Source organism: Halichoerus grypus, chromosome 13, assembly GCF_964656455.1.
Source record: "Halichoerus grypus chromosome 13, mHalGry1.hap1.1, whole genome shotgun sequence".
Classification (NCBI taxonomy): Eukaryota; Metazoa; Chordata; class Mammalia; order Carnivora; family Phocidae; genus Halichoerus; species Halichoerus grypus.
In genome coordinates this window covers 16,316,407-16,341,204 of record NC_135724.1, presented here as the reverse complement: position 1 = coordinate 16,341,204, position 24,798 = coordinate 16,316,407, and the positions used below count along the sequence as shown (strand labels likewise).

Sequence of the window (24,798 nt, the reverse complement as noted above, 5' to 3'; positions counted from 1 at the left end):
CTGCTCAGCGGGAAGCCTGCTTCTCCCTCTCCCACTCCCCCTGCTTGTGTTCCCTCTCTCGCTGTGTCTCTGTCAAGTAAATAAATAAAATCTTTAAAAAAAAAAAAAAGAATTCTACAACCCAGAAGAGGGTCCTCACCCAGCTATAATGGCACCCTGATCTCAGCCTTCCAGTCTCCCAAACTATGAGAAATAAACATTTTTTATTTCTAAGTCACCCAGTCTGTTGTATCTGATTATAGCAGCCAGGATGGACTATGACAGTGGACTTCAAGACTAATTAGCCGCCAGCATTACTCCAATATTCTGCCAGGGACTTCCAAGAGAGGCTAAACTTTTTCAAGGATCATAGGTCATGGACCTCTAATGATTTGTTTTATTTGCATATTTTCATAACATGAAACTTTATGTTTCATGTGTTCTAGAACACATTCAGGAACTCTGAGTTAGAGAACAGGTTAGCCCCTAGCTGTTTGGTCTTAGTTCTCCTTTCCTCTGATAGAGCAGTTCTTGTTAAAAGCTGTCTTTGGGGGCGCCTGGGTGTCTCAGTTGGATAAGCATCCAACTCTTTGCTTTCGGCTCAGGTCATGATCTCAGGGTCATGAGATTGAGCCCCATGGTGGGCTCCACCCTCAGCAGAGAGTCTGCTTGAGATTCTCTCTCTCCTTCTCCCTCTGCCCCTCCCACCTGCGCTCTGGTGAGCCCTGAGCATTATTTATTCAATAAGCAGATTCACCGAAAGGGTAGTATTTTGTTTTGGTTTGGTTGGCTTTAGTTAAACAGCTCTAGATGTTTCTGAGGTAAATATTCTAAGTCTTTTGAGCAATTCTCTTTGAAAGAGAGCAAGTGTTAAGAGAAGGAAATCCAGGACCCCCTGGAAGACTGGGGCACAGAATGACAGCATGATTTACTGGAAGCTAGTCTTCAGCAGAGGGCATGGGAGGGCAGGGACAGGAGAGGAAAACAAAGGAGAGGTAGGGGAGGCAAGATGGGGAGAAGAGGACGAGAGAAAGCGGGGGGCGGGGCGGGAGGAGACACACACACACACACACACAGTGAGATTGATTTAACTTCTCAATGCTCTTTATTTGTCCACCTGCTTTGTTGCCATGGCAGTCACCAACAGATGACAGGTGATGATGCTGAACGTGGAAAGAGCCGTAGCCTTCCTAGTTGCCCTGCCTCTATGGTCACCCCCTCAATCCATTCTTCACATGGCCTCTAGAGTGATGCCAAGGGCTGGTGAAGTCCATTCTCTGTCTTCATTCCTCATCTTCATTTCTCATCATATCCCCGCCACTGCCCCTTGGCCTTGAACTGTCCAAGTGCCAAACCTGATGGGGACTCGAGTATCAGCCGTGTCAAGGTGCCCGGGAGTGAGAGTCAGTGTGACCTTTGCTTGCCCTTGAACTGCAGCCTGGGTTCCCAGTGGGCTCCCTGACCTCCCACATCTTTTTCCAAGGGACCTGGAGTCATGCTAACGGTTAGAGAGGGTGAGACCTTGCTCTTTAGGAAAGGAAGTCAGAGAGGAAATGCCTTTTGCTTTCCTTTCTTCCAGGCTGTTCTGAAGATCTTCAAGCAGGAATGTGTTCTCTGTCACTCACAGATGAAATTTCACACTGAGCCACATTGGGTAACTAAAAGGAAAGTATGTTTCCTACTGCAAGGTGCTAGCTAAGCGCTCTACCAGGAACATTTAGAACATCAAGTTGTTGTCTACTTTCTGGAGAGCTTTCTCATCATGGTTTTTCTGTGTTCATTATGTTTAAGTATACGCTGCTGGAAATGCTCCTCAGGAGAGTGGTCACCTCCATCTTGACCCTGTTCCTTCCTCCAGCCCACCTGGCCCCTCACATCACAGAACATTTCTGCTCTGCCGTCTGCTTCATTTCCGTGAAGGTGGCCTGGGCTTTTTCTTTTATGGTATCCAAGTCCATGTTCTGGAGATTCTGTAAATGCCCAAGAATAGAATCCTTATCTTCTTCCTCTTCTTGATCTTCATCTACCATTTTCCGGAGATCTTCGGGCAAGTCTACATCGTCTCCAGCCATCTGGATTTGGTTCTCGTCCATTTCACTCTGTGCAAAACACAAATACAGAAGAGATAAACCACTCTCAAACAACCAAACCACCAAACAGATAGTAAAAGTAGTGGCAAAATCCTCTGTTGGAGATGAATGATGTGGATGGCGTGCTCGGCTGTCTCTCTGTGCAGAGCCTGGAGGTCCTGGTTGACATGCCCCTCTTTCACTGCACCTCGGGCCGATCAGAACTTTCTACAAAGGTGGTTCTCAAAGTGTGGTCCCTGGGCCCAGCAGCATTAGACATCTAGGAACATGGTAGAAAGACAAATCCTTGGGCCCCACCCCAGACAAACTGAATCGGAAACTCCTGGGCGGAGCTCAGCACTATGGGTTTTAAAAAAAAAAAAATCCATCCCCATCTTGCCTGCCAGCAAAGCTTGAGAATCACACTGTAGACTCCGCCTCAGGGCAGCTTTGCAAGCTTTGCCATCTACCGGCCCCAGCCCGTGACTCAGTGGCCCCCGCTGATCCCAACCTGGAGGGTGCAGTCTGGGCTCACAGGGGCCAATCGTGCTCAGTCACCATGGCAACTTCTGCTTGACCTTTGCCCCTTCCCTCCCTTCGACTAGACAGGGGCCCCTTGCGGGGTGCAGAATCATGTCCAGTTCAACCTTGCATGCTCCGCACCTGGAAGCAAGTCCGCACCGGCGCTTGTTTATTAAGTGACTCGTCGGGGGCAGGGCTGCTACCCAGCATCCTTCTGCGCTCCTCCCACCACAGTCTGCCCCTTACATATTTCACTTTGTGATCCTAAGAGTGTTCCAGAATTTCGTAGTGCATGCTGCCTGGTCTTAGACATTCCTTTATCCCTTTGGCTGTGGGGCCAAGAGAAAAGAATCTAAAGAAGTTTCTCTGGGATGTGCGCCTGGGTGGCTCAGTCCCTTCAGTGTCTGACTCTTGATTTTGGCTCAGGTCATGACCTGATGATCTCAGGGTTGTGAAGATCGAGCCCCACATCGGGCTCCACACCCAGCTTAAGATCCTCTCTCTCCCTCTGCTCCTCCTTCCCCACTCCCTTTCTAAAAAAAGCTTTCTCTGGGAAAGGTAAGGGTAGTTTATATTCCCAGGAGGCTGCATCAGATGATTTCTGAGATCAGGTTGTAACAGGAGGCAAACAGCGCTCCAGGGGCCCAGAAGATTACAGAACGTCAGAAAAACAAAGGGTCAGAAAGATCTCAGCAGGTTTTGGGGATCACCCACCTCAATGTGCTGTGACCAAAGTGTGTGAAAACTCACGTAGAGATAAAGCGATCACTTAGTCTTAATCAGACCCTCATTGATTTGATTTTAGAAAGATCTTGACACCTGCTGAGTGCCCAGGTGGAGTTAAAGTCAACACCTACAGGAAAATATTAATTCCCCTTGCCTGGGTGCTGAGTAGAAATGGCTATCAACAAACATCGGTTGTCTCTGGGTCCAAAGAGCGCGTCAGAGTAAGGTGGACACTATTCTCCATCTGTAAAGTGGATCTCCCGGGCCTTCTCCAGCTCTAGGGCCGCGTGGCTCCCCGCAGAGTTCCTTCTTTTGGTTCTCTGGGCAGAAGGACAGCAAGCCTGGCTGCAGGGTCATGTAGTGGCAGGATTCCCATGCGGGGGCAGACGTACCCCTTTTGGGGGGTACGATCCTCACACACGCCCTCCCGGAAGGCCCCTGGGAAGGGCCACTCTCCACCGCAGCCTCCCAAGGGAGAGAAGCCTCTCCTTGCACTCGGCCAGGCCTTGGCCCCTCAAAGCGCTTAATGGATTAATTAGTTCCTCGTCAAACTCTTGTGGGGATTAATTAGTTAGTTAATCCGCAGGGGCTCCCAGCCAACCCTCCATCTCTCTATTTTTTATTTACCTACCCTAGAGGTTGCCTTTCTTGCTGATCATCCTCTGGGCAATTTTGCGAGGAGGAGAGGAAAGGCAGGTCATCAGCCTGGCAATTCTCAGTTCCTGTCGATGCAGGACATCTCCCCTCTCTTACGCACCCCGAAATAAATAATGATTTGAAAAGGCATTCCTGGGAATTCTGGCCCTCCCTCCCCGCCCCTCTGGTTGGAAATAAGATCTCTGTGGATGTCACCGGAGTCAAAACCAAAGGAGTAGCCTGGAGGGACAGGCAGCTAGAGGGGCGCTGGGCCAGCCAGCTGGAGCTCAGAGAGTTGGGCCGCTCACGAGGGCGATGCTCCCCTGCCTCCCCTTCACCCCGCAGGTCAGCATGCTGCCTCTGGGGAAGCTTTGGAACGGTTCCTCCTTCAAGGAGGAGTTTCAAGTTTACTTTCTCCTCATTCCACTTGCCTGGGGAAGGGAGAGCGGTGGGGTTCCACTTTGCCTTACAACTCACTGAGGGGCTCTTGATTGGCACTTTGACCAAAGTGTGTCTCAAAGTGGGGTCCCCCAGGCCAGCAGCATCGGCGTCTCCTGGGGCCTTGTTGGAAATACACATCCTCAGACCTCACCCCGACCTGCTGACTCAGAAGCTGGGAGGGTGGGCCCAGCAATCTTGGACTTAGCGTGCCCTCCTGGTGATTCTGGTGCACACTATAGTTTAAGAACCCCGGCTCCCCTTTCCTTGAAGACAGGACTGTAGCTGACTCATCTGCAAGGCTCCGAACCCAGCAGAGTGTCTGGCATGCAGACACAGACAGTAAACACTTATTGAATGATTCTATGAGCCTGTCATCAGGGACTACAACAGCCTTCACAATCCTTAAATGTGCAGGTCTGCTTTGCTGTAAAGAGCTCTATTGTCGTAGCTACTGACTTACTTGTCACTGCCGTTGGGCCAGTGCCCTGGGAGGTCCAGTGTCAGCTTGAGAATCATGGCCTGAGTGCGAAGGTTACCGCCACCACTTACACGCTGTGTGACCTTGGACACCTTACACAACCTCTCTGAGCTTTATTTCCTTACCTATAAATTGGGATTCTATTATTAGCCTTAGTCACTGGGTCCTCAGTGGTGGGCTGGGGATTTGCACTGGATAATCATGACTCCTGCACATGGTGGTCAGCCTGATCAGAGGCCTTGCTCTCTGTGTACCTTCACCTCTGGCCTAGAAACGGCCCCCGATTTCACTCCAGAATCACGTTCCTGGCAGGCTGGGCCTGTTCATTTCCTTTTCGGCACTAGATCCTCAATTCTGGGGGACATCTACCAGGCCTCCCTTACCCTTTGTCATCCCACTTGCATGTTTGTGGGACCCAGAGGACGGCCCAGGTTCATGACCAGCCCTCTTCCCCACCCCACCCCCCACCCCCAGGTCTGTCCCTCCCTGGGAACCTTATGTATACAGACCCCCTGCCCGCCTCCTGAGGCTTAGCAGGACTCACTGAACTCCCAGGGGCACCGGCCCGGTGAAGAGGCCTGAGCAGTCTCAGAATACATTTAGGCAGGGAATTCGGGGCCCTGGGCAACCAGAGTGTGGTCTAAAAGAGGGTCGTAGGCTCTGTGCAGGCCTGTCCCTTTGGCCCTGTAGACTTTTCACCCCCATGTGAAGGAATGTGGCCCAGGACAGAGGGGAGCCTTCTAAAGCACGGGGCCCAAGGCAAGTGGCTCCAGCTGTCCAGTCTAAAGGCAGTATTCAGTGTCGTCATTGGCTATGGCCAGAGTCCTACAGTCACCCTCCTTCTAGAAGGACAATGCTACTGACCGTCCATCAGCAGCACCATTGCTTCAGATGAGGACCTAGCACTGGAACCCATTTCCCTGGGCTGCAACCTGTGCTGTGGGTACTTACGACTAAGGGCAGGACAACCAAGACAGGGCCAGTGAGCAGCTAGAGGACGAAATGAAGCCCTTTGGGACCAAACCTGGGCCCCAGCCTCATTAGCACTGGGTCCTAAGCATGTGAGCTGGCCCCAGACCCAGGACAGGCCAAGGGCGAGGGTCCTGTTGGTAAAAAAGGGTCTGGGCTTTTTACAGCCTTCTGCAGCTGACTCAGACCGTTCCCCCGTGGAGGCGGCATGTGGCAGTCAAAGACCCGGGTTCGAGTCCTGGCTTTGTCATTTGGCCTCTGCATGACCTTTGTTTGGCAAGTCACCTTATGCTTCTGATGCCCAGTGGGAGGATTCCCAAGCAGATGGAAGGAGACATGCTCTCAGATGGTCTTGTAAGCTTCTAAGCCCTGGACAAGCGTGGCTGTGGTTATTCATATTTTTGAGAAACAAAGGGCAGATCGCTGTTACCATCCCTGCTCAAAGGGTCCCTGCGATTAAAACGGTACAGACAGTGACACAGAGCGTGGGAGAGTATTGGCCCTTGAGAGAAAGATCCAGGATGGAGCAAGCCACGAAGAAGAATCAATGAAGTGTAGACGGTGGCCCGTGCGCAGCCTCGTCCCCTGGCCTCCCCAACCTCCCTGCCCGCGGGACCTTGTCTGCAATCCACACAGCGAACGTCTCGAGCACACTTTCTGCGGCCCACTCCCACTGACAAGTCAGGTGGGGGAGACCAGGGATGTTTGGACGCGGTCCACACATCAAGGCAGGCAGTATTCCTCAGCACACTCCCAGATTCGAGTGCGGTTACAGACAACCGGACTCAGCTCCAGGGAGGCAGGGAGGCTTAGCCCTGGGGAGCGCAGTGTGAATGAAGGGAGGCGAGAATGAGGGAGGGAGGAGGTGAGCCCGCATATAGTTAGGGGCCCTGACAGCTGCCCTTTATTCCTAGAGGCTCAGTCTCAGAGGTCTTCTCGTTTCTAGAAATCTTATCAATTTGGGATATTGTTTAATGCAGTTAAGAGCTAATTATTTTTATGCCGGCTGACCAGAATCAGTTTTAATCTCTTGGTTTTTAACCAGATTTATAATCTTCATTGCCAGCGCTGAATGCCCCATTATTTAAATAGCCCCGCACCCTGCTCTGGTTATTCCTTGTGACTGATTTCTGACCTTTCACTGAAGAGTAAGCACGACCCTGGATTCCCACGGTCTGAGCCCTAGATTTTGACAAACTGGCCTTCATCTTGTACCCACCTCGAGATAGGCTGTAAAACGATCATATCTCAGACAGCTATTAATAGTCAAAAAGCTCAGCATTCACCACTTGTTAGGGTCCGAGTCAATCAAACTTGCTGTGCTACAAATACCAGCTTGCTGGATTCTAGGCAGATTTTATTTGGGTTTTGGTTTGTTTATTTAGTTTGGTCTACATGATACCAAACAGCTAGATTAACGGATTTCTTTGACTCTGACGCATTGATCTAACATCAGATGTTTCCCTATTTGAGAGGACAAACCACTTTTCACTGTCCTCTGTATGAGTAGGGGGCTGCACTGGCTTCTAGGGAGGGTGACAGCCACCCCGGTTCCTGTCCCGCAGGAACCTATGAGACGTGGAGGGGGAGAGAGAAAAGAACACAGCCAGTCGGGGCGCCTGGGTGGCTCAGTTGTTAAGCGTCTGCCTTCAGCTCAGGTCATGATCCCGGGGTCCTGGGATGGAGTCCTGCATCGGGCTCCCTGCTCAGCGGGAAGCCTGCTTCTCCCTCTCCCACTCCCCCTCCTTGTGCTCTCTCTCTCGTTATGTCTCTATTTGTCAAATTAATAAAATCTTAAAAAAAAAAAAGAACACAGCCAGTCTACCCCCCCCCTGCCCCCCCCACCGCCAGCAGGTAAAAGAGAGCATGGCCTGCTTTGCCAAAGGTAAAGGGGTATTGAGGCCAGAGTAGGAGCGAGGCAAGCTCCCATGGTCTGTGGCAGGGGCCCAGGCAATAGAATTTTTTAAAAGCTTTCCAAGTGATTCTAGAGCCGAGCAGTGCGGAGGCCCTCGTCTGGGGCTGGTTACCAGCAACGTCTGCTACACCACCCCGTTCTCCCCCCATCAGCTACTTGGACAGAGGGTGTGGATCTGACTCCTTCGGTTGAGAGTGTGCACATGCACAGGACCCAGGAGTGAGGATCTCTGGATACCAGCCGTGTACATCTCCCACTTCTTTCCTTCGCAAAGGCATGGCAGAGGGGCTCGAGAAGCCCGTGGAGGTCACTATCCAAGCCTCTCGTTTTCCAGGGGAGGAAGCCGGGGTCCTGAGACTTGCGTAACTGTCATTCAGCTTGTTTGGGGGTGAGCAGCCCGCACCGCCACTGGGGCTAGCAGGAGAATGTGGCCAGTGGGGTCCGATCGCCTTGGGGTCCTATCCGGCCTTGACATTTACAGGCGGCGTGACCTTGGGAAGCCCCTCCTCCTCTCCCCCTCCCAGCCAGTGTCCTTATCTGTGAAGGAGAAATAATACCGACCTACCTTACGCGGCGGTCGTGAGGACTCGGTGAGATTGCCCGCGTGGCTGAGGACCACCGCCCCGGCGTCCCGGCGTCCCGGGGCTCTCTCTCCCCTTCCCCAGGTCCCCTCAGGACATCCAGTGCATGGCTCTTTCAGGGGCAGGAGTAGAAGGAGCAAACTGAACTGGGACAGGACGGGGGGGCGGGGGGAGAAGGAAGGGAAGGCCCCTGACGGGCCCCCGATGGCCGTCCAGCTCTGCCACCAGAAACAGCTGCTCCAGAGCAGGAGGTTCCAGGGTCTGGGACCCTGCTGGGTGGCCCAAGAGCTCCGCATCTGAAGGAGGCCGGCAAAGAAACGTCCACAGAATCAGATCTTTTTTCAAGAGGCAACTTTTAAATTCTGTTCTAAGAGAGCTTTCAATGTGACACGTTTAAAGACAACCCCACTGGTAGATTTTCTTCTATCTTCCTCTTTATTCAACATGAATGATGCCCCTAATACAGCAGACAAACACCAGGTGTAACTAAATCATATAGCTCGGCAGGGGGCACAACATCATTTTTCAATGACTAACCTAGATTGACAATTCCGGTAATAGGATTAGGGTTCATTGTGGAACTGTTTTCTCTTATTAATTTGGCTTGACTTACATATACATTTTGAATTGGCTAGGGAGAGGGGCACACTTGTTTTTAGAAAGAATCTTGTGGCTTGACTTAAAACGTATTACTTCCTCTATTTGAAGAAATATGACATTTTAGTTATGCTATAAAGTCACCTTCGGACTTCACGTACACAGTTATAACGTCTAATCCAGACTTGGTCTCTCTCTGAAAATTTATTTTAACATAACTCTCACAGCAGATAAATTCTTTCTGCTGTTTTTGATACTTTGCTCTTTGGGTGTTTTTTTTTTTTTCTTTTCCTAGTAACATCCAACATTCAGCCACCATTTTGTGTGTGTGTGTGGACGCACATGCGTGCACACTTTCTAGATGTCAGGCCCTGTGCAAGTCACCGAAGACAAAGATGAACAACTCAGCCCCTTTGTTAAAGAGCACAGATCCAGCAGGCAAGAATATTCACGGTGGTCAGATAACATGAGACATGCACTCTGGGATTATGGGAGCATGAAGGGCGGTGGGAAGAAGAGGGTCACAGGAGGTTCTGTAAGAAGTGGCACTAGACCAAAGTCTTCCGGGAAGAAAAGGGGCCACGGAGAGCAGAATGTAGGGAGGAAAGCAGGAGGAAGGTCCAGTCCAAGCAGGGAGTAGCAAGAGCTGAGACTGGAAAGATAGGAGCCACATCACGGCTTTATTCTCAGAAGTTATGATCAGCCTTTTTGTTTTGTTTTGTTTTTAAACAGGGGATAAACAGGATCAGATTTGCACTTTGGAAACCTCACTCTGCAATTTTGAGGGGAGCAAGACTCAAGTGGAAAAGCCACTGATGAGCTGTTGTGGTAAGATGAGTCCTGCACTTGGGGATGAGTTGAGAATTATGTAGGAGGTGACATGAGGGTGACTTGATGATTTACTGGGTGTGAGGCTGGAGGAGGAGGGAAGAGTCAAGGGTGACTTCCGGCCGCCAGCCTTGGCAGGATGGGGACAGGCTGGGGTGGGGGTGGGCATCCCTGGAAATGGGGAGCAGGTTTGGGGGGAAACGAGCCAGTCTGTTCTGGAGAAGAGCTATGAGGTGCCCAAGAAGAGGCAGATGCAGCAGGAACCATAGGGAGATTACGGGGGCTGCGGGTGTAGGTCTGAGAGTCATCCACACGTGTGTGGCAGCTGAGAGTGACAGCACGATGCCCCCCCTCCCCCACCCAAGGGGAGAGTGTGCAGATTCAGTGGGAAAAAGAGCAGGCCTGCAATATTCCAAAATCCGGGGGCAGCACATGGGGACGGTAGGCCATGAAGGAGACACAGGAGGAACAGTTCCGGGCAAATGAGACCCAGAAGCCGAGGAGAGAGAGAGGGCTTCAGGAGGAGGTGACGGTCACGATGGTCACGGTGTTGAGCAGGACTACCCAGCATCGGAAGGAGGTAGGCGTCAGTGGGGCAGTAATGGGAGCCGGTCACTTTGGGAAGGTACCTAGAAAAGCATGTCTGCTCCGAAAGTGCTATCTGCTTGTTTTCGTGGGGGAGACATTTGACCTTCTTTATAAAGGAGAGACACGGAGAGGAAACGGGGAGGACACAGGGCAGGGGCTGATCAGCGGAGCCAGACCCAATCCTAACGTGAGCATCATGGATTCCCTTAGGTGCCTTGAGTCCTCCGGGTACCTGCGACTCCAAAGCCAGAGGAAATCCACACCGCGTGGACATGCGCACAGTTTCCCAGATCCTTCCTTATTGGACTCCTTATGTGATTACTGCAATTAAAAGGGGTCATCCAAAGACACGGGTATAATAAATAGTGTTGTCATAAACAGTGAAGGATGAACTGGGAGAGGAGGCTTTTACTGTTCCCTAGAGGGCTGGGCCCAAATTGCTCCTTTCCCGAGTCCAAATTTCCTTCCCCCGGTCAGCAATCAGTGAAACTCTTTCACGGGGAACACCAGCCAAATAATTTCTTTAGAAAATACAGTTCTAATTCCAAAATGTGACATAGTTATCCTCATTAGACCTGACAGCTCCCGGGAAGACATTTTCCTCAAATCTGCTCTCCGTTGGGCCTCGGTAAGGGGAAGGGCCCAGAACCGCCTCCTGCTGGTTGTGTGGCTGCCGGTGACCCCGGGGAATTGTGAATGAGGCACCCAGGGGGTCATCCCTCGTTAGCTGGAGGACACGGTGAATGTGTCCAGCTCCCCGTGGACTGCTAATACTATTAGTACGGCTGCTTACCCAATAGGCACTTGATAAGACAACAGAGGGCTTAGAAGTCTGCAAACCTTGAGGGGAGGGAAAGGTGGTTATGAGGAGCCCAAGGAAGGGCCTGGTGACCCTTTGCTTTCTGCCCAGCACTGTTTTCTTGTTAGACAGTTGTTCGTTCTCGAGTCTACCATCCTGGATGGAGATACAGTTGAGAGAGGGTGTAGGGACAGTGGGGCATAGACAGTACTGGGTGAAGAATCAGGAAGCTGGAGGCCCTGTTGGCACAGTAAGCTTTGTGACCTTGGGCAAGTCCCTTGATTTCAATGAGTTTTATGATTATGCATTGATGTGCTTTTTTATGTCTATAAAAAATAAGTTTAATAAAGATAGAAAGACCATTCAGACAAGGGGAGTCAAAGCACCGGGGCAGCCCAGGAACCCACACCTGCCCCAGGAGGAGAGCTTGGACAGTTGGAAGGAGGGGCAGTGGGCATGCTCCTCAGATGACCCCGCCCATTCCGATGTTGAGGCTAATTGTTAATGACAATATGATTTGTCCTAACAGTGTCTTTTGACGACCTTTTTTAATAGTCGCCATGCCTTACATATATCCTCAGGACTTATTTATCTTACACCTGGAAGTTTGTCCCCTTTGGCCCCCTTCACCCTTTTCACCCTCCCCACCCACCCCCACCTCTGGCAACCACTAGTCTCTTTACTCTGTGTCTGACTACTTCTTCTTTTTAAGATTCCACATACAAGTGAGATCCTACAGTATTGTCTTTCTTTGTCTGACTTATTTCACTTAGGATGATTCCCTCAAGGTCTATGTTGTTGCAAATGGCAAGATTTCCTTTTTTTATGGTTGAATGATACACACACACACACACACACACACGCACACACACACCCCAGGATGGCCATTTTCAAAGGCAGCAATCAAATAAGTAATCTTATAAATAAGTGAAGTGATCAAGATGCCAAGCCCCACGAAGAGGATATATGTAATGATTTGGGAATCTGTTGCCCCATCTCCAGCCTCACGGGGTTCCTCTGTCAGCACCCCCACCCCCCACTCTAGGGGTGTAGCTCTGGCTGCCGGCCCCTCATTCCTTTCTCTGGGGTCTCTGGACTTACGGCCATGGCCTTGAACTTTCCCAATCACAGCGAGGCCCCTGGGCACGGCCTGACCTTCCAGGGCCTCCTTGCTCCTTAAGGGAGCATCGAGGAGATGAAGACCTACGGGTTCAAGTCCCATTGTGGTTTTCGGAAGGCCTTCTAGGGATTCCACTGTGAGGAGGCCTTCTGTTAATCAAAGAAACCCCTAAGAGTTACACACAGGTCCGTGTAGCCCGCAGCACGGGCCCCTCCAGGTAAGCTGGTTTGGCACAGTACGAGAATCAAAGCACGGCTTTCAAGGCCCAGGGAAAGACTGTCCCCATAGTGGTCATTTCCCCAAAGTCATCCCCTCTTGGGGCCGAATATTCCAATGCCTTCCCCTGGTCCTCATTACTGGCGTTTCAAAATCTCCCTCCATCCTGCTCGCTGTGGAGCCAGCTCACCCCGGTTTGCTTTCTAGCTCTCCGTCCTGGCACAGCATGGGAGGGTCCTGCTGCTCTGACGCTCCCCTCCCGGCCTGTCCCCAACCGGCCCTCGCGGGCGCGGCCACCTCCTGTTGGCGACAGCCGCTCCTAGGAGGGCCCTCCAGATCCTTCCCGGCTCGCCGGCACGGCAGCTGCTTTACAATACAATGCACAATCTGGTCCTTAGCAGCAAACGAATAGACTTCCAAAAAAAAAAAAAAAAAAAAGATCACGTCCAGACATTTCTTTCTGTTCCCGCCCTCACCGTCCGGGCTGCAACCCCCAGGCCCCACGGAAGAACTGAGAACCGCGGCGCGCCCGTTACTTCCCTGCGGCTGCCGTGCGCGTCTAGGGACAGCAGGGGGCGCGAGGGAGCCGATCCTGTCCCTGCCCCGCGGGCGGCACACAGAACCCCGGGCAGGAGTGGGGGCTGCTCTTGGCCTGGGAAATGCGTCTGTCCCCCAGTGCAACCTTCTGGGCCTGGGGGCTTTGAAGGCCCGCTGTGCCCAGAGCCTAGACGAGGCGGGTGGGAGGGGAGGAGAACCCCTGTAACAGCCCCGGGAGGCAGAGGGGTTGCCCAAGGGTGGGGCTGGACTTCACGGGCAGGGTGCCGCGGTGCGGCTGGGCCCTTAGCCACATCTGGTGAGAAGTAGGCAGAGTGGAATGGGAGCCCGCTGGTCTTTTTTTTTATGATATACTTTCTATTAATAACCATTTTGTGGATCGTGTAATTGGGTTAGAATTTCCCTAATTTGTACGTGCTGTATGAAAAGCGGGTAATTGTATCTGTTAGTATTTTTACCATTCACACCACAGGCCAATCCTGGAAGCACCGTGTAGAATCAATCCATTTTTACCAAATGCAGCCATAATATAAAAGGACGCCTGGGAGGCCTCTGCCTGAAAGCCAACTGCAGCGACCCATCAAGGGCAGAACGCTTTCAAGTGATACTCTCATCTGTCTGCTTGGCTTGTGTTTGGGAAGTTCGCAGCGGCTCCCAGGGCTGGGCCGAAGCCGGCAGACCACCCCGGAGCGGGGGAAGCCACGTGCCTGCTGGGTTTCGGGGTGGGATTCTGCACCAGGTCACTGAAATCCCCAGCCGTACAGGTGGTCCCCAAAGTCTTCCTGCAGGTTGAAGCCACAAAAAGCTCAAAACTGGACTCAAACTTTTGGGACACCTCGAACACTGAGTAGAAATTGCAGAGACCTCGGGGCCAGAGGGAGCAGCGTTCAAATCCTTCTGTGAAGAAGTCCCTCTTTTTCGTGGTTGAGAAGCTTACGTTTCCATCCTGGTTCTATCAGTCAGTGGCTGTGGGTTTTTGCAAAGCTCCCTAACCCTTCAGGCTGCAGTTTCCTCGTGTCTAAAAAGAGGCAGTCCAAGAAAAACTCAGGTCCAAGAAAAACTCAGGTGAGGTCTCACATGCATAGGCATTTGAAGCAGCTATGGGGAAAGGGGCTGATGAGCACTGGGAAATCATGCAATGAGAGATACTGGGCCCCGCTGTCAACAATCGGTTGACTTTTTCACGCTCCCTCCACCACACCCCCAGCTGGCTTTAGGGAGACTTAGCCCATGCAGACATAGTCCCTGTCCCTCCCTTGGGCCTGATCATCTCCGGGGAGGATCTGAATGTGCACATTTGGTGGCTATAATTCTTTCCTCTTTTTATAGCTTCTGTTGGAAAGGCTCTAGTCCCAAAGGATAGCTTGACTCCGAAATTTGGGTTCTTTTTTCTTTGAAGACCATCAAAGCCCTGCTGCTGAGCCTTGAGGGGTTCACCCCTGAGGTTCTGGAAAGGAGCAAGATGTGGGGCCCTCATTACGAAGAAAATAAAAGCTCATGTTCTCGACCTCGAGTTGTTGCCTTGTTGACACAGATCGGTGTGTTTACTCCAGGTCTTCGAGACCCCTGGCTGTTATTATGAAGAAAGAAGACTTCTGGGCATAGACAGAACCACGGGAAAAATAAGAATTGTCATCTACTGAGCTCCGTCAATCAGGCACTGTACTAGGTTCTTTACATTATGGTACCTCAGACCAAGACTTGGTGACGCCAGTGTCACTCTCTCTGTTTTACAGACGAGGAAACTGAGGCTCAGATATATTAAAGAGCCATCTGAGGTTGCAGCAGAATTGAAACCCAGTTCTCCTAAAGACAGCTGGACCCATCCCAGGGAGCTTTGGGGAATCCACCAGACGACGGGAGTGGAAGGGACCGTGTTCCCAAGTGGCCAATGGGAAAAAGCATTAAACCAGAATAAGGGAGGCAAAAAGCAAAGCCCTTCTTTTCAAAATTCATGGGTCGCAGTGAAAATGTTTAACCTTCACTGTGAGTTTTCCTCTCCTCTCTGAGACCAGAACCGGGTCCTGGGGCATCTTAGGGAGGGGAGCCTCTCCCACAGGTTGGGGCTATTGAACTCTTTGGTGACTTCAGCACTGGCCTTATAGGGACAGTGGGGCTGTCTCCCTCTGTTTAGTGCTGGTAGCTTCTGAAGTCCGTAGGGGACCCACAGGACGAGAGCTTCTGAGCCCCACCGTCACATATCAACACCTCCTCTTCCCCTCGGTAAACCAGCTGCCTGACCAGAGCCTACAGGTGTTCGTTCTCTCCACCAGCACCGAGATGGATCGATGGATGATGCCAGGGGATGGCCATCGCCACAACAGTGTCTCCATAAAGAAGGAGTCGATTGCTCTTTTGAAATACAGGCAGAGTATGGGGGGAGTTAAGACCCTGGGTTCTGCCCTTCCTGGCCTTTGGCAGGAGGGACTTACTTTCTCTCGCTTCTGCTTCCTCTACCATCAAGCGGAGGTGATGATAGAATACCCGAGAGGGCTGTTGGGAAGGATTCAAGGAATTGCTACGTCCGAAGCCGTTCGAACAGTGCCTGGCGCGTGATACTAAATGCCAGCTATGATGATTTCCTCCCTGTGTAGTTAACACATAGAAGTTCTAGGGGCTTTACAGAAATGTACATTAAACTGTCACTTACAGGTATTAACTCCATTTTGTTGAGAGAAAATGCAAGTTCATAGAGGTTAAATGACTGGAATCTAGTTTTTATGAACTAGTTCAATGTTCTTTTCACTACATCAAATGCCTCGATTAAGACAAGTATATGTGTGTGTATGTGTGTGTGCATGTGGTGTGTGTGTGTATTCATAAGTGTGACCCTTTGCTGATAATCAAACATTCCCCGTTTTCTATTATTTAAGAAATTAAATAGGATGTTTACTGTATTAAGAGCGTCTCACCTTCGGGAGTCTGTACTTTTCTCTGAGATGAACTCTGAGGCATGCCCTCTCTGCCTTTTTTTGTGTAAATGCAGCATCTCTTTCCATCCTAAAAGTAAAAGAATAGAATAAGGGTTGAGGACATTCCAATCCCTGCACAGAGGAGCTGGACACTGGGATAAAGCTTCCTACATCCCCAGACACCTGCCTCTCTTTCCGTCGTTCTCCTGTCATGACTCAAGGCAGACCCCTAAATCCCAGAGACGGCTTGGTTCTGGGAATCTCCTTAGGATGCAGCCCAGGGAGGGGCAGAGTGGCTATTCCCAGTATATAGTTGACCTCCCAGGGTTGCTCTAAATAGAACTTGGGGCCACAAACATCAGAATCCCAGGGGATAATACCCAGCTGGGTAAGAAAGCAGCTTCCTGGGTGTGATCTCAGACTGACTCATCAGAACCCCTGGGGGCGGATGAGCGGAAGCTATGTTTTTGACAAGTTTCCTGAATGATTCTTAGTGAAGTGAAAACAGGGTCAGAGCATCCAGGGCTGGGGGGTCCTTTAGAGGCACATGGTATTTAGGGATGTAGAGAAAGCTGTTTCCCTTCATTGTCACCCCCTCCGGGCCCCAATTTTGGTACAGCGTTCCGTTCCCTGTTTGGAAGGAGGCATCCCCAAACGGGGTAGGGTAGATTTCCATAATGCTCTGGGGATGACCTAATTGGACTCAGGGTTAGGCTGGGTTGAAATGGACTCCCCCGCTCACAGTGACCGAGGCAGGAGCAGACAACCTTTGGGGCAGGTGCATTACGGGGGCCTCCATTTATACACACGGCCCTGCCCTCTGGCTGTACCGCACTGGCCCCAGCTGGGTACATGAAATCCTTTCTCTGGGAGTTTGGGACCGGGACCGAGAAAGACAGACATTCACTGGGAAAGGTGGACTTGGGAGGCCGTGGGCTGCCATGTTCCCCAGGCCATGGGGTCTGGGTGGCACGGTGAGGAGCGGTGACAGCTGAGAGGCAGGAACAAAGCAGCCATACTGGGGACAGGAGCGACGGCAAGAGCCAAGAAGGAGCTCACGGCTGGCTTGCCACATTATTCTGGTTCCTAGGTTAGGCCCCTGTGAGGCCTGGTGGGGTTTCTTTTCTTTTTTTTTTTTTTTAATACTTAAATTATTTATTTATTTATTTATTTATTTATTTATTTATTTATTTATTAAAGATTTTATTTATTTATTTGACAGAGAGAGAGAGACAGCGAGAGCAGGAACACAAGCAGGGGGAGTGGGAGAGGGAGAAACAGGCTTTCCGCAGAGCAGGGAGCCCGATGTGGGGCTCAATCCCAGGCCCCCAGGATTATGACCTGAGCCAAAGGCAGACGCTTAATGACTGAGCCACCCAGGCGCCCCAAATTATTTATTTATGGAGAGAGAGTGTGAGCCGGTGGTGGGGAGGGGCAGAGAGAGAGAATCTCAAGCAAATGGAGCCTGACACAGGGCTAGATCTCACGACCCTGAGATCAGGACCTGAACCAAAATCAAGAGCCGGACCTTTAAACGACTGAGCCACTCCCAGGTGTCCGGCCTGGTGGGGTTTCTGCTGAGGGGTTTCGTGAAGCATCGTTGCATGAAGCATTATTTGCATTAAAATAAATTCCGTTTTCATTTTTCAGGTGGCTAAATTGGTTTCTATTTCTTAACTTCACGGTTTGAAATCCTCTTCACCACCACACAGAAGGCTGCCTGAAGGGGGGGCTGATCTGAAGCGATCAGATTAAACTACTGTGCCCGGGGCCCTGAGCACAGGCCCTCCCTGAGCGCACTGCCCGCCCCCCCCCACCCCCTCGCCAAGGTCAGGCCCAGAATAGGCACCAGATAACACTGGCCCATCTTCTGGATTTGGAGAGCGAAACAGAGTAAGTGACTTGCCTAAGAGATCAGTGACCCAGGGCTTAGGCAGAAGCAGATCTTTTCTCCCCAGTATTTTACTACGAAAAATTTTAAACATACAGAAAAGTCGGAAGAATTTTACAGTGAAATCCACATACTCACCATCTAGATTCTACAATTAGCGTCTTACTATACATGTTTTATCACATACCTTTCTCTCTATGCATTCATTTATCCGTCTTATCTTTTGAAGCATTTCAGAGTTGTAGACACCAGTACTCTTTCCCCCAAACACTTCAACACGAATGCCATTCGCTACAGAGACGTACTTGTTTGCAGTTCTTTTTTTTCTTTTGAAGTAAAATCTGTGTACAATTCAACGCACAGAGCTTCCATGTACTGTGCTGGTTAATTTTATGTGGTGACTTGACTGGGACGCAGGGTGCCCAGATTAAACATGATTTCTGGGTGTGTCTGGGAGGGTGTTTCCAAATGAGATTAGCCCTTGAATCAATGGACTGAATAAAGCAGATTGCCCTCCTGGTGTGGGTGGGCAGCATCCAATCCATTGAGGTCTTGACTAAAAAGAAAAGGCAGAGAGGAAGGGGGAATTCTCTCTTTGCCTGTCTGCTGGAGCTGAGATCTCAATCTTCAGCCCTTGACTAGGACTTACACCATCAGCCTTCTAGTTGAGAAAGACACCAGCAACTTTCCTGGGCCTCCAGCTTGCAGACAGCAGATAGCGGGACTTCTCAGCCTCCGTAATCACGTGAGCCGATCCTTATAATCAATCTCCTGTACACGTATATACACATACACATACGCATATGTCTTTCTCCTATTGGTTCCGTTTCTGTGTGTAACCCAAACCCCTATTAAGGTAACGAAAAACGTTACTATCACCTGAGAAATTTCTCTCATCTCCATGCCCAGTTAACACCTGCTTCCCAGTCACTGTCCTTTATCCTCCAGAGATTGGTTGTGACTGTTCTAGAACTTTCTATAAATGGAACCATAACCTACACATTCTTTTGTATAAGTCTTCTTTTACTCAGCATAAAAAAACTTTTGAGATTTATCCAGGTGGTGTTATTTATCAGTGGTTTCTTCCTTTTTATTATTACTGAGTGCATTGTCCTGTATGAATATGCCATGCTTGTTTATTCATTCTCCCGTGGATGGACTTGGACTATTTCCCATTCAGGGCCACTGTCAATGAAGTTGCTATGAACACTTTTGTCTAAGTCTTTTTGTGGACATACATGTTCAGTTCTCTGCGGTAAATATCTAGGCATGGCACCACTGAGTTGCAGGGTAATTTTGTTGAGTGAGTTTAGTTTTATAAGAAACAGCCTGACTTCTTCCCAAGTGGCTGTACCATCTGATGTCTCATCAAATGGAAAAAAATTCTTAAGTTGTTCCACATTTTGGCCAACATTTGGTATTATGTCTTTTTAATTTTAGCCATTCTGGTGTATGTAGTGGTACCTTAGTGTGATTTTAATTTTCATTTCCATGATGACTAATAACATCAGATGGGTTTTTTCATGTACTAATTGGCTGGCCGTTTGTGTATCTTTATGAAGTACTTGTTCAACGCTTTCTGCCCCTTTTTTTTTTTGCTTTTATTATTGAGTTGTAGAAATTCTGTATATATTCTAGATCCCAGTCCTTTGTCAGGCATGTTTTGCAAATATTTTCTTTCAGTCTGTGACCTGCCTATAAGTATTCTCTCTCTCTCTCTTTTTATTTGTCAGAGAGAGACAGAGAGAGAGAGCATAAGCAGGGGGAATGGCAGGCAGAGGGAGAAGCAGGCTCCCCACTGAGCAGGGAGCCCAATGCAGGACTTGATCCCAGGACCCTGGGATCATGACCTGAGCCGAAGGCAGACGCTTAACTGACTGAGCCACCCAGGTGCCCCGTAAGTATTCTCTTAATGGTGTCTTTTGACGTACAAGAATTTTCAACTTTGATAAAGTCTACATTATTTTAAAATTTTATGGTTATTGCTTTCAGAGTCATGTTTAAGAAATCTTTGCCTACTTTCAAGTTGCAAAGATTTTTTTTTTTCTATATGCTTTATAATTTTAGCTTTTATGTTCAGTTCTGTGATGCATATCAAAGTTCAAGTAACAGGGATGCCTGGGTGGCTCAGATGGTTGGGCGTCTGCCTTCGGCTCAGGTCATGATCCCGGGGTCCTGGGATCGAGTCCTGCATCGGGCTCCCTGCTCCTTGGGAGCCTGCTTCTCCCTCTGCCTCTCTCTCTCTCTCTCTCTGTCTCTCATGAATAAATAAATAAAATCTTTAAAAAAAAAGTTCAAATAACAAATGGTATGATAGCAATTATTGTACCATAACTAAGGTAAAGGGACATTTTACTATTATTGAGAAAAATGGAGGGATCAACGGACTGTTGTTGCATTCTAGGTGATGAAGCTATTGAAAACTCAAGCAACAAACTGGAAGTCATGCCTCTTGCCAGAAACAGGCTGACCCCATTGCCCTGCTACTATTTCTTAAATTGGGTGACTACATAAATTGATAACATTCACACACACCCACACCCCCCCCCCAACACACACACAGCCAAGTAGTTGGCAAATAACCCAGTCCACTGATTGACCACACCATTTGGGCATTCTGGCCTTTGATCTATCCAGATATAAACTCAGGGAAAATTAGGACATTAGTTAATCAAACAGATGCCGTATCTGTGACCAGATGTATTGCTTGGACCTCTTATATGATATTTTACACAATCAGATGTATAGTCTAAATTTCTGGCCAGTTTCTTTTTATTCGCTCACTTGAGCTGAGAACATTTGGTGCTATCATTCTGCTTCTGTTTCCTCATTATACTTGTTTTTTGTTTGTTTGTTTACAAGCCCTAGGAGAAACTAGCTTATATGCAAGGGATGCTGTTTCTTTTGCCTGTGTTTTATTTTAGCACCAACATCATGTGTGCAGTTGTATTTATTTTTTAAACTGACTTTAATTGACCGCAGAGCCAAGTGTAATACATTCTAGGTAGTTTATAAGCTACAATTTCTTTCAGAGAAAATACAATAGACAAAGTTTCCATTAAATGTAAGCCTTTGTACTTTCTTAGTTTCCTCCAGGTCATCAACCTTTCACTTATAATCATCTTAACAATAGGACTTAGGCCACTCTTATGTAATTGATCATTAGCAAAAGAGCCATGATGGCAAAAAGAAATACTCTTATTAAATGAGAAATGCTTTTTTTTTAAAGTAGGCACCATGCCCAAAATGGGGCTTGAACTCAAAACCCCGAGATCAAGAGTCGCATGCTCTACCAAATGAGCCATCCAAGTGCCCCGAGAAATACTTTTAATTAATACTTAAAAAAAAACGATGAACATTTAACCTCAAGATTGAGGCTTCAATTCTTCATTGTTATGAAAAGACTCTTAGGGCGCCTGGGTGGCTCAGTCGTTAAGCGTCTGCCTTCAGCTCAGGGCATGATCCCAGGGTCCTGGGATCGGGCCCCACATCGGGCTCCCTGCTCAGCGGGAAGCCTGCTTCTCCCTCTCCCACTCCCCCCTGCTTGTGTTCCCTCTCTCACTGTGTCTCTGTCAAATAAATAAATAAAATCTTAAAAAAAAAAAGACTCAAGTTATTCTACCTTAAAATCTAAAAAATTACATATAGATTATACTTAAACATCAGTCTGCAGCAGTGAAAAATTGTGGGTGATATTCACATTCCATAATGCCCAACTAGAATGTTACTGATGTTTTGTTTTTATTTTACATAGTCAGGAGAATGTCCTTATGTAGCCAGGAGAATGTTCTTATTTCTTGGAGGTACATTGCTGAAGTATTTAGGGGTGAAGTACCATGATGTATTTAACTTTACACTTACTTTAAAAATGCCTCTATCTGTCATCTATCTATCCATCCATCCATCCATCCATCCATCCACCCAACTAACCATCTATAAGCAAATACAACATGTTAACTGTGACTTTATTCATACGTTTATATGGGTGTTCATTATACTGTTCTACTTTTCTGTACCTTTAAAATTTCCATAATAAACAGCCCACAAATTTATTCACAGTTTTTGTGAAGCCGAGTCTTATGACCTAATCCTCTTGTTGTGCTTTCTAGGGTTTTCGCACACGTAAGAGAAAAAAGATTGCATGGTGTGCGCTTCGAGGCCCTCTTCCAGGTGCAAAATCTGAATTCTTCAGTTTGAAAGCTTTCTATGTGCTAGGAGGGTGAGTTTGGGGAAGACCGTAGAGTTAGGCTCACCATGGTTCATCTGAACATTTCAACCGAGGTTAACTGAAATGAACCTAGACCAGAAAAAGTGTTAAGCCGCTTTCAGAATGACATATAGATTCGTTCATTGTCTCTCGCCGCCATCCTACAAGCAGGACATGGTACCTGCTGCGGCGAGGAGATGGTTCATGGAGCAGAACACACGTTCCTAAGGTCAGAAGCAAACAGCACAAGAACACGCATCTAAACAGCAAAGCAAAAGAGGTCGGGGAGCTGAAGAAGGTACGGCCAGAATTCATTTCTTTTGGTTCTGAGAGGGAAAGGGAGCCGCGGGTACTCACTTCTCCTCAATCATTTGCTTCTGATATTCCTCATACTCCTCTCTAGTCATCCCTTGAGCTGCTGCCGGATCCAATGTTCCTCCTTCTTCTTTTTTTTCTTCAGACCCGCCACCGAATCCTAAATTCTTTACCTGGTTACTTATCATAGTTTTCATAAAGAAAGCCATGGTTTCTGCCCCCAGAAAAATAAAACCAAAACTCAGATGAAACGTGAAGAAGAAGAAGAGAGAGAGGAAAAAAGACAAAATCTCCAAATATCCCCAACGACAGCAATGCACTTAAGAGAAGAGGACTTTGCACGGCCTCATCTAATCAAGGGCATGATGATAGAGAAGAGTGGTTTGCGGGCTGTAAGCTGGATTAAAGAGATGAACTCCTTAATATAGGGAGGCAGATGGTTCAGATTACTAAGGCATACAGTCAGATGCAACCGACTGCTTTCTGAATTAATACACTAAGCTAATTTCAGAGGCAAAAAAATCCCTCACATTGTCTACTCCTCTCCCTACCCATTTCTAAATTTGAAATTATAAGCGCAGCAGGGCTTCATCAAGAGTCCTGTTTCAATTAATCAGAGCTGACTGACTACATGTCTGTAATGGAATGTCCAAATTCCAGCCCTTGAACACAACATCCTGTTGAAAATGGAGTCCAGTGAAGCTCAAAACGCCAAATGCTTCATTAAGCAAAAATAATCCTTTGATCCATCATTTTATCTCATTGGACTCTTAAGTACTATGCAAGGATTTGCCTTTTGGTGTGCTTGAGTTGTGCCCTGCTTCCGTGGTTCCCGTGGCCCATACATCAATCCTCAACTGAGGTAGGTCTAAAGGGCGAGCCAGCGAGCCCTTCACTTAGATCTGGAAGATCACCTTAGCCTTCTCCTGCACTGACATGTTACATCTCTGCTTGGAAATGAAGCACTAGACACTTTCAGTGCTCGAACCCACAAGGTAAGCACAACGTGAGCTAAATCACCCACGTGGAACGGGGTCACCTTTCCCCCCTTACACTGGGTCCACTTCCTGGGGGCTCTGTTCATGCCCACTGGTGTACTCCGATCAAACTTTTGACAATGTTTTCTAACACGCAGCACATTTTCAGTGGCTGTGGTTTTCTTCAGGTCAAGGGAGGAATTGAGTATGGCTAAGACTTTAATCTGTTAGTATCTTTCTAATTAAAGCACTCCAAGAGGGGGTGGGGCGGAGAAGGAGATGTAGGCTCTTTGTAACCTGGGCTTGTTAATTTGTCTGCAGGCATGGGCCCCTCAGATCGTACAGAACTGGGTAATGGTTAATAATTCCCTTTTACTAACCTATTTAAAGATGTTGCTAAAATGATCTCAGCGGGAAAGACTGCAAAGGGTCAGGATGAGATAGGAACTGAGCCGAATGCTCCGACCAAGAGCGCGCATTCAAACTGGCTTCACTTTCACTTTTAGAGGCACTGCCTAGAACTTAGTGCATTCGGACCATTGTCCCTACACTTCCATTTCGAACCCACCAGGTCTCTCCTCTCGCACTGAGGGGTGTTAAAGAGCCCGTTAGCTGACGGGGTAAAACCACAGCCTGGGATTCCGTGTTGTGTTTGCTCAGGTCAGCCCGACTCTCCTTTAGAAAACACTGCAGTGTTTCATGAGATTAAAAACCACTTAAAAAAAAAAGATTTTATGTATTTGTCAGAGAGAGAGAGAGAGAGGGCACAAGCAGGGGCAGTGGCAGGCGGAGGGAGAGGGAGAAGCAGACTCCCTGCTGAGCAGGGAGCCTGAAACAGGGCTCCATCCCAAGACTCTGGGCTCATGACCTGAGCCGAAGGCAGACCCTTAACTGACTGAGCCACCCAGGCGTCCTAAAAACCACTTTTATTTCCCAAAGAGAAAGACGATCTGCGTAACAGTGCTGTTCCGAAAGCGGAATCCCTAGTTACTTTCCAGTATGGATGTGGGGGAGGGGGCAATCTAGCATTACAGAGACCCTTAGGTAGTAGCTACACGGGTGCGGCAGCTGGATATCCCCTGATACTGCTGTTTCCTGAAATCAGATCTCTCATGGTCTTCCCAGTAGATAATTCCATTTAAAGTGGGATGTCTTTAAAATCTCTTTATTCCTCAATTTATTACAATGGCCTTTCCACTTGGACATCCAATAAACTATTTGCTGTGCGTAGAGTCTTTTATTCCTCCAGAAAAGGAAAATAAATATCCCAAGATTTGTGACATGGGGCAACCAAGTGTAACCCCTCAAAGGCTTCTCATCATACCTGAATAAAGTCCCAAATCTTTACTACAGCAAGGCAGGCAAGGCACATCCGCAATGCCCCCAGTGAGCTGCGTAACCTCTGACCAGGGTCTAGGCTTGACCTACACGTAGTCTGGTCTCCACCACCCCTCGCCCTCCCAGCAGGCTCGCTGAT

The 24,798-nt window shown here is 48.8% G+C and overlaps 1 protein-coding gene across 1 annotated transcript; it reads right to left on the bottom strand.

Annotated features, from left to right (window-relative positions):
- Nucleotides 1-1,850: 1,850 nt before the first annotated feature.
- On the bottom strand, nt 1,851-22,553 carry CPLX4 (complexin 4). Its single transcript, XM_036101771.2, has 3 exons — nt 22,387-22,553; nt 15,932-16,019; nt 1,851-2,078 (listed from the first exon to the last, which is right to left on the bottom strand). Exons 1-3 carry the CDS (start codon nt 22,551-22,553, stop codon nt 1,851-1,853), a joined length of 483 nt encoding a protein of 160 aa, XP_035957664.2.
- Between the last annotated feature and the right edge of the window lie 2,245 nt (nt 22,554-24,798).

Coding starts and splice junctions, on each gene's coding strand:
- CPLX4 (XM_036101771.2), bottom strand. CDS start 22,553: ATGGCTTTCTTTATGAAAACTATGATAAGTAACCAGGTAAAGAATTTA. Junction 16,020..22,386: donor AAGCAAATGATTGAGGAGAA/GTGAGTACCCGC, acceptor TTTTACTTTTAG/GATGGAAAGAGATGCTGCAT. Junction 2,079..15,931: donor AAAAGTACAGACTCCCGAAG/GTGAGACGCTCT, acceptor TGTTTTGCACAG/AGTGAAATGGACGAGAACCA.